The sequence below is a fragment of the Thunnus maccoyii genome, chromosome 20 (assembly GCF_910596095.1).
Source record: "Thunnus maccoyii chromosome 20, fThuMac1.1, whole genome shotgun sequence".
Lineage (NCBI taxonomy): Eukaryota > Metazoa > Chordata > Actinopteri > Scombriformes > Scombridae > Thunnus > Thunnus maccoyii.
The window spans coordinates 8672755-8685236 of NC_056552.1; the positions used below are offsets into that span (position 1 = coordinate 8672755).

Here is a 12482-nt window from a genome sequence, read left to right on the forward strand (position 1 = left end):
CCTCAGATGATTGGGAAGGCTGATTAAATAAAGGTTAGTCTTTAATTTAATTTGTTTCTTTTAACTTTTTTACAACATTGTTACCTCACTGTTGGCTGCTGTAACACTTTAATTTCCCTTGGGATAAATAAAATATCCATTTATCTGTTATAATAAATAATAAAAACAATGCAACAGTCATTAAATGCATCAAATTCAGATAAAAACACAGGGCAAAAGCAGAAATAAGCAAAACAAATGAAACAAAAGCAAGTCTAAACAAAGAGATCTTGAGCTGTTTTTAAAAGTATCCACAGTCTATCTATCTGTCATGTGTCCTACATACATGTATTGGTACATACTGTACTGGTACACCGTTAGTACAAAAGATGACACCGTAACTATGAAGTAATACGCTGTACAATACATGTCCTGCAGCTTCTGCCTCAGTCCTGCATCAAGCTTCACTCTCTTCAGGCGTCCCATGTTGCTCCTGTGGTCTTCATCACTCACTGTGGTGCAGCTCTGCCCCTTGCTGCAGGCAGTGAGCCTGTTGATGGACAGAAGTGTAAGTGTAAATATTACATATTTCATATAGACAGGGTACCTTCATTACATCAGCTAAAAACAGCACCAGGCTTCTGCAGAATAACCACGCACACCTCTACACACATCAGACTGGGCTCATCATAGACTCATTTCCAATTTTCTTTTCAGCAAAAGTAGTGTCTCATGTTTTATTCTGGAGTCATATTGCAGCGCAAATGCTGTTGTGTAACATTAATTACTAAACTATGTGACCATTTACGAGGTGAGATACATTAGAGTTATGGCTGAAATAGTGTCGGTCCGATCATGACTATTACGTCGTCCAAAGCTGGATGTCCCCCCAACACATACAGCTCAGAGGAGCCAAGAGCCGGGAGCACATCTGGAACTTTGGAAAGACAAACACCTGCGAGTCACATCGGATACTGCTCTGATCTGGAGCTGTTTACTAGCGGGAGGAGAGCTCAGAGTTTATTTTTTAAAGTTTGAGCAACAGCAACAGTGAGTTCTCCATCTGTGTGTGTCTGTTAGCACATTTAGCAGACCAGCAGCTACAGTGAGTGCTCAGTCTGTCTCTTGATACTGACTAGGCAGGCCAGGGTGTTTATATCGGTTTACATGTAGCAACATCATCATGCAAAAACCTACGTCAGGTCATGAATTACTGAATAATTTAACTTCTTTAAGACTCTAAAACCTGCCACAATAACAGCACTTTTTTGATTAAACTGGTCACAACTGGTAGACTTATGGAACAGGTGATGAGAGTTCACATGTAGACACAGCTTTGATTTTAGAAGCCACAAGACAAAAAGGTTAAAGAAGAGACTGTTCTGAGCAATCATAGAAAATATATCAGGAAAAAATCACCAAGTAAGTGTTCATTTAGATGTGTATTTACTTACAGAAGGGGTGGGAGAAGTTTGATGGACATCCTCCACCGCCTCCTGTAATTCACAAGAGTCGGGGTCATTCCATGTTGGTTTTCCTCCCGTCCTCCCCAATATTTTGACTCTACAGCCGCCACCGTGTATCTATCTATCGGCATAAACCTGGTTACAACGGGAGAAACGCTTTTCTTCACTAATATTGGCCCTCTGTGGTGGCCGTAGTGCAGTATAAAAGCTTTTTCAACCGGAAGTTCCACCCCTTTTCATCCCCTCTCTGGCAGACTGAGTGAGTTTCACGTTCTCACGTAAACAAAATCGCAATTTTAATCATCATCCATCCTCTTTAACGTTAATATTTATATCCCCGTTTCAGCTAAATTATAATTCTTTACCCCGTTAACTAAATGGCGAGATGAAAATTTGTTTTTCAACACATTTCTTCCCGTTGTTTTAATCGTTGGACTGACTCCATGTTTCTTTGCTCTTCCACAGCTCTCAGTCCGCAGATACGGCAACATGGTAAGCATAACGTCTCATTTAAACACTTCGTTAGATAAGAGAATAAATGACCGACAGGGTTGTAACTTGCGTTTTGTATTTTAGTGTAACGTGAATTGAAGTTGTGTAAGTTTGTGTGTTAGCCGGCAGATGACATGCTAGGTGGTTAGCATTAGCATAGTGGCGCTCATTGGGCCACCCGGCTACAGTCTGATGCAAAGGACTTGCATGTTTTCCAGCCTTTATTGGTATTAATTTCCCCAAATGTCTCTGAAATTAACACTCTGTAGTAGAAAAACAGTTGTGGTTGTGTTAAGGTTTTACTCACGTTGTGCTATCTATGAGCTACACACAGTTAATAGCCGTTACGTTACAGTCACGGTTATTACTTCCGTCAGCAAGAAGTCCAAACATCTCAGGCTGTTGTGCCAGTGATGCATTTCACAAACTTGCAAGAATAATGATGGACCAAGTGCTGAGTTTCGATCTCTTACAGAAACCCCAGTTCCACCGGTCCACTAACATCAGTTTGCTGTTCAATCCCAATCTGCGTTAAAAGCTGATGATTTTACGGAAGAATAATTGTCTGCCCTGTTCTTTATTTGCTTGTAGCCTCGCAAGATCGAAGAAATCAAAGATTTCCTGCTGACAGCCAGGAGGAAGGATGCCAAGTGTAAGTTAAGCTCTTACACTCCTACACTGCATGTACTGGTTGACTGGTCTGTTTCTTGCTATAAAACTACAGAATTATATGCACATTTGTCAGTATCAGGACAAAAGTTGGCTGTGGTTGAGAAGTTGCATGTGATTTCTGCCACTAAGATATATACAAACAAGTATGTATGGCAAATGGCAGCTTGGATAATGCTATACTGTACCGGTCCTGGTTTTTCTTAGATGTGTCTTAAAAACATGTAATACCTAATATAGGTAAAGTAGAGAAAGTGTGATGTTGGTACAGTAACAGTTAATTCCAAATAACTTGAAGTGTAACTGAATATTTTAGTCAGTGCACAGGACAGCTGAACATGTGGAAATGTAAAACTTGTCTACAGCCAAGCACACAATTCAAAACTTAGAAAATATCATGAATACCTGAGAAATGACATTTTGCTAGCATTGAAATCACACTTTTCTCTCAAGAAAACTGTTTTTTTCAATAAGTACTGCCAAATAACATAGGTATCTCTAGGAAACATTTAAGAAGTTTGGAAATCATGGACCTGTTTAAAGAAAAAAAAGCTTACTTTGGAAACTGTACAAATATTTACATATCCACCAGTGTTACTTTAAAGTTTGAATTGTGATAGTAATACAAATAGTTGTTTTTATTGGATCTGAACACAACCTTGTTTGTCTTCCTCCAGCCGTAAAGATCAAGAAGAACAAGGACAATGTTAAATTCAAGGTGCGCTGCAGCAGATACCTGTACACCCTGGTCATCACAGACAAGGAGAAGGCTGAGAAGCTCAAACAGTCCCTGCCCCCAGGTCAGTATTAGTAAGAAGTCAGCTGCTGAAGCGAACACTAGACAATTGACACACCACAGTCTGGTTTATGCATCCATGGTTCAGAGAAGGAAATCTCAGTTTATGAAACACTGAAAGGTTCTGCATGTCAGTGAATTTTCTACACTAGACTTTGAACATAATCTAGATTGCTCTGAACCCTGTGGAGTTTTGGACCTCTTGTGGCTCACAGCATACTAGCATGCCCGCTTGGATGTACATGTACATGCCACAAGCACAGGGATGACATGATCCATCTATGACTGCAGAGGATAGATACAGTTGTAGTAATACACTGTAAAAGAACATCTTAAACAAGATGTTTCAGAGCATTCATAAAAAGGCATCACAATGTTTTATGTAGGACAAGGATTCAACCTGTTAGTTGGTTAGAAATGTTTAAACTGTAGAAAATGACAAGTTAAAGCACAGATGCTACAGAACAGAAGGCCTTAGTGCTTTATAAGACCACTGAAACTCCAGACTGGAGCAACAGTCTGTAAAATTGAGAGTATATTAAGGAGAATAATCTTGTCGTCATAACACCTGCCAAACAGAAAAACGTGTTGATAAAGAGGAACAAAGAGTTAAGTTTCAAAAAACACGGCAGCATAGTAAGGATTACTTATTTAAACACTTTGAGTCTACATGACTTGTATGTGAGTGTAATGTGAGTTATAATTGTGAATATTTGTTAGTTGGCAGAAAAACTGCTAGGTTAGCATTAGCATAGCAGTGCTCAAAGGCTCATTGGGCCACCCAGGTACAGTCTGATGCAAAGGAACTGCATGTTTTCCAGCCTTTATTGGTGTTCATTTATCCAAATGACTCTGAACCTAACATTCAAGAGTAGAAAGACAGCTGTAGTTGTGTTGAGGTTTTATTTATGTTGTGATATTTATGAGTGCCTAATCTTAATCACAACTAAAAACCTTCACTGAAGGTATAATTCTTACTGTCAGCAAGAAGTCCAAACATCTCAGGCTGTTGTGCCAGTGATGCATTTCACAAACTTGCAAGAATAATGATGGACCAAGTGCTGAGTTTCGATCTCTTCCAGAAACCCCAGTTCCACCGGTCCACTAACATCAGTTTGCTGTTCATTCCCAGTCTGTAAAAATGAGAGTATATTTGGGAGAATAGTCTTGTCGTCATAACTCAGGCCAAACAGTAAAATGTGTTGATAAAGAGGAACAAAGAGTATGATGGACATACACAGTTTACAGGGTAGACAGATGCTCACCTTGTAGCAGTGTGAATCTATACATAGTTTGTCTTCTGATCCAGTGTTATTACTTTTACGATTATCTACTCACAATGACTGTTTAAGGTCACCTATGAACCATGGTGCATGTGGGGGGCAGCTGTTAAATTCTTTCAAAGCAGTTTCATTCTGTTAATTTGAATGAGCTCTTGGCAAAATACATTTGTGTTTCACTGGACGTTTTATGTGGCTGTTAAACAATGAGAAGTGTACGTCAAAAGAATTAATACCGCTTTTCTTCCAGTTTGAAAGGAAAGTGTTCAAAGATTATGTTTCACTCGAATCTCTGTAAATGAAACACTTGCATCTGTCTTCACTGGATATCTGCCAAAGCTGATGCAAATATAATTAGTCTTCATTGGCTGCATTGATTAGGTTGTATCATGTGGGATTCTGTGCGTTCTGTTGCTCTGAAGTAATTTATTTGTAATTGGTTTGACAGGGAAAAAAATGTGTGGTGAGCGCGAATCAGTAAAAGCCTCTTTGTTGAAAGATTGGCAGTGATTCTTTAGGCTGACTGAGTAATGAAGCCAGTCTGTGTGGGATTGTCAAATGTTCAATGGTGGCGCTATTAGTGGTAATTCTCTCCTTTTTAAACAAGGCATTCTCAAATGTGTTCATTAGTCTGCACTAATATTGGTTCAGTGCTTCAAATTATTAAAGTTCACATTTCCATTCTCAATTGAATAGCGAGTAGGGTGCAGAAAATAAGAGCTCCCTCTTTGCTGGTGTTGTCTGTATTTTCTAACCTGTGTATTTTTTTTCTCTTTTACAGGTCTGGCTGTTAAGGAGCTGAAGTAAATCCGTGATGTACAGATAATTGTAATAAAAATTGGAAAACTAAGTTATTCGTCTGTGGTTTTGTGTTAATTGTTTCATGCCACGATGCGAACATGATAGATTGGATAAACTTGATTGTATTTTGTCGTTCTAACTGGCATTTTAGGCTTAATGTGCAGCTGGCAGGTTATCTGTAGTAGTCATATTTGGTGTTTTGACATCTCTCCACAAGATGTCAGATTTGAGCTATACTCACGAACGAGTCCTGCCCACAATTCTAAAGACGTTAAAATAAACAATCAGTATGATGTTTTATAGGTCTCATTCATTTTCTGCAGGTGTTTTAATGCCCCACACACCATTTTCTGAGGCTTGTCATCCTTACAGTTGTCACACCTCACTGTTCACTCATAAACTGCACTAACAAATGTCAATTAAGTATATGTAATTTGTTTATTACATATTGTAGATGAGGATTATAGCACATATTCTATAAAAGGTAATTATAATCAATGTCTATAAAAGATGTTTGACAAACTAGTTTTCAACTAAATGCCTCAATAAATTCCATTTACTTGTCCAGCAAAATAATTCCAGCTACTGTTAGATTGAAGTTAAATGGCCTAACGCTGCCAAATACAGCGTGTAAAATATTCTATAGGAAGGTGATCACTTAAGAATGACTAATGTGGATAATAAACCATGAGCACTGTCATTGTGTGGTGATACATTACAGCATGCATAAAACATTTTTCTGCATCACAGTGACATGCTATATAAACAGTGGGTTTTATGTGTACACTAGTCTGGACTCTTCGAATAAAACCAGTGAGGAAGAGGATTTGAATGGGTGGAAAATTGTGAGACATTAACAGTGTTAACTGGACAAAAACCGAGCAAACAACCAGCGCTCTGTGGCTTAATTTCGCTCGTATATTCACTTCCTGATGAACTACAGATGTAAAGGCAGTCTTATAATGATTCACTACCTTGGTTTTACAGTTAGAGAAGATAAATAGTTGCTGGTGTTTGATTGGGACGTCCCCTGCCAGGACAGGAATTATGATATTTCTGTGGGTAAAGGTCTTTGTAATTGTCTTAAATGACCACTAGGTGGCAGTGCAGGTACTAATTTGGCAGAGAGACTGATAAAACACTTAAACAATGAAACATTTTGTCAAAATGAAAATTATATCACCACACGGTAAAGGTGTGTATTTATTTAACAGTTTTACCTCAAACATACCTACAGACTGATAATTATAAACTCATCAGAGGGGCGTCTTTGCGCGCTCCTGTAACCCCCTCGTGTCCTGTGCCTACTATCAGTGCGCGTGCCCGCTGGTGACTGTGCTGTGTGCGCTCGGAGCAGCTGTCTGTCGGATAGCTGTGAGTCCACACAGACACGGAGATATGGGCGCAGTGTGATTATTCTTTCTTTCATGAAAAAAAAACCCTTGTCGGATTTCACTTTGCAACAACACTGCTGTTTCTGCAGGACTTCCTCTACGTTTTTGTCTCATGTGTGGCCGAGAGTGTGTTTCCACACACGAGCATGCTTTTATCACTGCCTTTGTTTGATATGAGACGGGATTAAGACCAAAACTGCCCGCTTTAGTAAAGAGAGGCTAATTTAGGCTGCAGCCTAACTTTTTTCTCGGGGCAGGGATGTCTTCGGCTCGGGTGGATTACATTGCGCCCTGGTGGACTTACTGGCTTCACAATTTTCCTCATATCAACCTGAGATTTCAGCCCATTGACAACAGCTTCCAGCCTGAGGAGGAGAACTACCAGCAGGTCAGTGGAGGAAGATGGGACATACCAGAAGCCCAGTTATCATGCACACAAGTAAAACTGGGACACAGTATGCCTATGGGGTTGTGCAATGTCTGTTACTCAATAGACAATTTACAGTGACATAACAAATTGTATGATTCTATAATATTCCTTTAATTTACTAAGTTAATGTTAATCATTCTCGTTATAATTCTAATTGCACTCTTGTATATCACTGTTATAGGATGTTTATAATCATTATGCTTTCTACTGCTTTCATATTAATATTCCATTTTGCATTATTGATGGAAAAATTGGACCGAAAATCACTCTGGGTGTCATCCTGCCCACTTAAGTGGTAGCCTCTTACACATTTATAAGAAGCTGCATACTGTTACATGGACCAGTAAACCAAGTCAGAAATGCTGGGGTTATTGGTGTTATCTGTTTAAAGTGTCATTTTAGAGGTCTGTCTAAAAGCAGATATTACTCTTCTTTGCAAGAAGGGGTACTACACTATTGTGGAATATGTTTTTGTTTGTTTTGTTGTTTTATTACTGAAATGTACAGTCATTTACCAGTAAAGACAACACATGCCTATCTTTTAAATACTGCCTTCAGTTGGACTTGGTAACATCTTTCATGTATATTTAAGTGGGACTAATAGATTGTGTTTGAGAGAGTCAGAGGAAGAGTTGAGGATCGGGACCCACAGTTGTGGGTGAATGCTTGCAAAGATGTGTTTCACCCATGGGAGTCGAAGTGGTTCCCATCCAACTCCAGATGCGGTGACAGGGCTGTTTCACACAGCTTTGAAGTGGGTTGGGATCAACTGTTGGATGACTAATGACCTGCTTGTGAACACATGTCAAGTACTATGAATGTTTCATTATTTCACGGTTTAATTTTTCGAGGTTACGTCATGCCGAGAATAGGTGACATTTAAGTTCATTGCTGCAGGATCTCAGCGCAGAGGTTTTCACAGAGTGAGGTCAGGGGACCTTTAGGGATCCTGTGGAGGAAGAGAGGGGCCTCATGGGAAAGAAACATGAAGTAGCAAAAGGTTAAACTTCCAGAAATCAGATCAGTTTAGACTTGCTTGAAATAAAGGGAGGATACTACTGTGCCACAAAAGATGAATGTAATGTGTGCCTTGATAGTAAAGATAAAACTCCCATACTATTTCTGTCATCAGTAAAACATGGGAGACAGGGTGGAGCTGAGGTGGGGCAAGCAAACAGCATCCTCTCTTGATTGGCTGAAAGATGAGTCAGTCAAGGAAACACCCCAAAGTCTTTCTAAACCTGCAGTAGACCTTTATAACAGCAGACATTAGTGCTACAGGGCTCCCTTCTACTAAAGAGGGCACATTATTATTTCCAAGTCTATATTTATATTCTGGGGCTCTACTGGAATATCTTTGCATGATTTACAGTGAAAAAAACCCTCCTTATTTGTCCTATACTGGCCCTTTATGTAGCCCCTCAGTTCAGCCTCTGTCTGAAACAGGATGTTTTAGCTCCTGTCTCTTTAAGGCCCCCCTCCCGATGAGCCCACTCTGTTCTGATTGGTCAGCTCCCAGAAGCTGCCCCTTGGCTGACTTCCAGTGTCTCTGGAGGCTATGTAAACAAACAGTAGTAGGAGGAATTCACTTCTTTTTCTTGTTTTATACTCAAAATGGAAACTTCTCAAATACATCAGTACATGTTCGAGCCAGAATCCAAAATATGCAAGTGGACAATGCAAACAACCCTTGGAACTGATGGCGGTTTATGGGCAAGAAGGAGGAAGCTGACTTCATCAAGAGGAGGAAATAGAGGTGACGTTGCAAACGAAGCGTTCAGAGCAGGTTGAAGCCCTGGCTTTTGACTTGCAGGGAGCATTTTACATACACTCACCTCAAGTTCTGGACCTTTAACTATGTTTAACATAGACATCTGACATTAAGACAGTATAAAAATAACAGACAGTCACAAAAACCATGATTGGTCCCTTTAAAGTGTCGTAAGTCAAGTTTGTCCATCCAAATGGTCCCTGAGTTTTGACAGAATTTCCAGAATGTTGTGAAAAGAAAATGTTAATGAAGGCGTCTTTATATCCATTACTGTTATACGACTGTAGGAGTTGGTCTCAGTGATATAAACAGTTGGTGTAATTAAAAGATCACCAATCAAAACTCAAATTAAAGAAATATGACATTTATGTTTGTTTCATGGATCAAGGAACTTTATAGTCGCCTCATCGCTCTGCACAGATCTGATGTTTGTGTCTGCTGGCATTTTTCGCCCCTGAAGTGAAGCAGAAGCATCCAAGTAAAATGCTTCATGTACATAATAATTTATTTACAAAGTCTGTTTCCATTGCATCGATACACTAACTTTTCCACCTCAGCCAGGTATAAAAAGGTGTGAAATTTTGACTTTTTTTCCAAATTTCCGGTGTTTTCCGCACATACAGGTGCATAGAAACACACTTAGTGAGTCAGCATGAACAATACTCTGGATGCTTCCACCATGAATAGGCCTTTAGGTTAAGTGACGGAAAATCAAAATGAGCTGAAAAATGCTAAAAAGCTCTGTAGAGCTGAGGGGAACTACAGAGTCAGATGATCATTTTCATCACTATGAGCAACCTCTGTCACATACACGTGTTCATGAGATCCTTTGTTAATATGAAATCATTGCAACATAAGTGCAGGGAGTCCAGGCTGCCTCAGAAAAAGATGACTGACTCTATTTCTACAGAGACTTAGAGGTTTTTCGAAATCAGTGCCAGCATTTATGGCCCAATTGCATCTTAAAGCACTTAAACATTGGTTTCAACATTCATCTGTGATGCTGCCCTTTGCTTTTAACTTGAGCTCAACTGAAGTGGAATAATGTTGTGCTGGTATCAGAGAAGAGACAGACAGAGGCAAACTAAGTGGAATTTTTTTCTTTTCGTGCTGCCAGCTTCCATTCTCTGTGCCACAGTGGAAGTATGGAGTCAGAGCCACGGGGTGTGCGATGGGAGGGTGGTGAGTCTCAGCAGGAGTGCAGCACTTCCTCCTAACCGTCAACCACAAGCAGTCAGTCAGCCAGCCAGGGATGGGAAAACCCAAATCACCGCAACAGGGCTGTGCAATATGATGATATATATATCATGTGACAATAGAAAAATGTATATTGTTTCATATTGTGCTCTATCATTTATTTCACTGCGTCACAAATCACGCTCTTTACAGCAATATTTTTCATCATTTGGATGACGCCTTGCGTTCTTCCACATTGCACGGATGCAGGCAGGAAATTTGCATGAAGGCAATACACAAAAACATGGAGGAGAGTGAACATGACACAGAATGGGGTAATTCCAAACAGAATGACTCTAACCAGCCAAGACCAAACGAGGAACTGGTACCTTAAAGAGGGTCTACTTCTGTCACATGGACGTGGTTTATGTATGAAAAGGCCGTAACAGACTAGAAAACCATACTTTTCAAATTATGCCACAGACCAGTTCCTACAACAGACTTAAACACCACTAACCTCTTTTACCACCTATGCAAGAATCATATTAAATAGTACGGAGATGAGAACCACAAAAGTACAGTCAAGTGCTCAAAACAAACCCCAGACTCAGGTGTTGCAAGAGGCTTTTGCCCAGGGCACACCATGTGGCAAAGAATCACAAAAATGTATAAGATATAATTCAGAATGTAATAAGAAATAGGCCTTTCCATGTGGTCATTTTATATAAGCTATTAATTCATTGAATTTACAGAAAATGTGCTATATCGTAATATGTATCGTTATCTGGATATGACGTGACCTATATCGGCATATAAGATTTTGGTCATATCGCACAGCCCAACACCACAACCATCAACCTCTCTTTTTTTCTATGACTTTTGTTTATCTGTTTCTCTTATTCTGCCTCAAGTCTTACAAAAGCAAAAGCTCCCATTCTCTTTTGTCTTTCCTTCACTGACACAAACCCTCATGCTTCCACTTTGGAGAGCAATTTTCCGTAAAGCACCAAAGCTAATGACACAATCTCAAGTCGATGCAAGGCTATTTAGGCCATTACATTTCCTGTCCTTTGTGGGCTGTCAAGCTTAATTTTGATCACCACCTCCTGTTTTGACTGGATTAGCAGCGGCGACAATATCCTGTATATCCAATCAAGGGAATGAAGAACTAGGGAAAAGGTGATATATTGCCCCCGGATGTACATGCATGGTTGTCAGGTTGCTATAATACGTGTGAATTATTTAGGGCTAGTGTTAGTGTTGCTAATGAGGTGACTCAATCGATTAAATGTGGTTGGCAGTTTATTCTAAGTGCTAGTGGTCAGACTGTAAAGCAGTGAAAGCATCTAAGCGTCACACTGGTATTAATAACAGTTATATTTTCCCAGTGCTGTTTATTTCTACTATGGGGTGATAAACCGCATTGCACATGTGCAGTGTTTAATAGTTAAGAATTCAGCGTAAGTGGAGAAAAATTAAGCCTCTTAATCAAGCTGTGTAATGTTGAGTCCACTCTTTTGTAAAGGAGTTGCTGAATCAATGTTTAGTGGAGACTATTGAGCAGTTGAGCCATGCCTTGTCAGAGGAATTGTAATTGGCCAGTTGTAGTGTGGGCAATCCTGGTTAAATTCCTCTGTTGGCTTTGGGCCATCGAATGTGATGGAATGTAAGGGGTCGCGATCTCTCACTGTTCTTTGTGTTTGTGTGTGTGTGTGTGTGTGGTAGTCGGTTTCTCACCCTCTGTTGGACACTGGTGTTGTCCGTGCTGGAATGCCTGTAAGCTGAATCACCTGACCAGAGCTCTTCTCTAATTTCTGTCTTCTGACAATAAACAAGCAATTCTCCTTAATCTTACAGTCACATATTTTGGAAAATTTCATCCAATGCTGCATTGAACTGCACTTAAGGTTCCAGTGTGCTTGAAATGAATTAGGTCATAGAACGTGTCGTCCCAGTATACCTGTTTTGAATGGCCGTTCTCGAAGGCAAAGTTAAAAACCTGCCATCATAGCTTACCTCTACCTCCATGACGATCTCTCTCCAAGACCTCTAGACAATCAGGGTGTTTTAGACAGGCACTCTTCGAAGGTATTCATGGTGTTGCACTCGGTGATGAAAAGTGACAGGAGTTGTTGGTGAAGAATGAAAAAACAGAGCTTGACCTGCCTACTTTCACTTGTTGTGTGAAGTGGGCGTGATTGTTGAAATTTGGGAAAGTTACAAAAGAC

The 12482-nt window shown here is 39.9% G+C and overlaps 2 protein-coding genes across 3 annotated transcripts in view; both read left to right on the plus strand.

The window, feature by feature from the left end:
* Positions 1-1622: 1622 nt before the first annotated feature.
* On the plus strand, positions 1623-5532 carry rpl38 (ribosomal protein L38). 2 transcript variants are annotated; one of them, XM_042397236.1, is made up of 5 exons: positions 1623-1704; positions 1911-1937; positions 2529-2589; positions 3284-3406; positions 5464-5532. In XM_042397236.1, exons 2-5 carry the CDS (start codon positions 1935-1937, stop codon positions 5487-5489), a joined length of 213 nt encoding a protein of 70 aa, XP_042253170.1. In that variant the 5' UTR covers positions 1623-1704; positions 1911-1934; the 3' UTR covers positions 5490-5532. The 2 variants fall into 2 exon arrangements, with proteins under 2 accessions (XP_042253170.1, XP_042253172.1); XM_042397238.1 differs by lacking the exon at positions 1623-1704 and adding an exon at positions 1705-1723.
* Positions 5533-6631: 1099 nt separating this feature from the next.
* Positions 6632-12482, plus strand: part of ttyh2 (tweety family member 2) — a 60648-nt gene continuing 54797 nt past the window's right edge. The window contains exon 1 of the mRNA XM_042398288.1: positions 6632-7265. Coding sequence (XP_042254222.1) covers positions 7137-7265 — 129 coding nt within the window. The 5' untranslated portion in view covers positions 6632-7136. The remainder of the gene's footprint in view (positions 7266-12482) is intronic.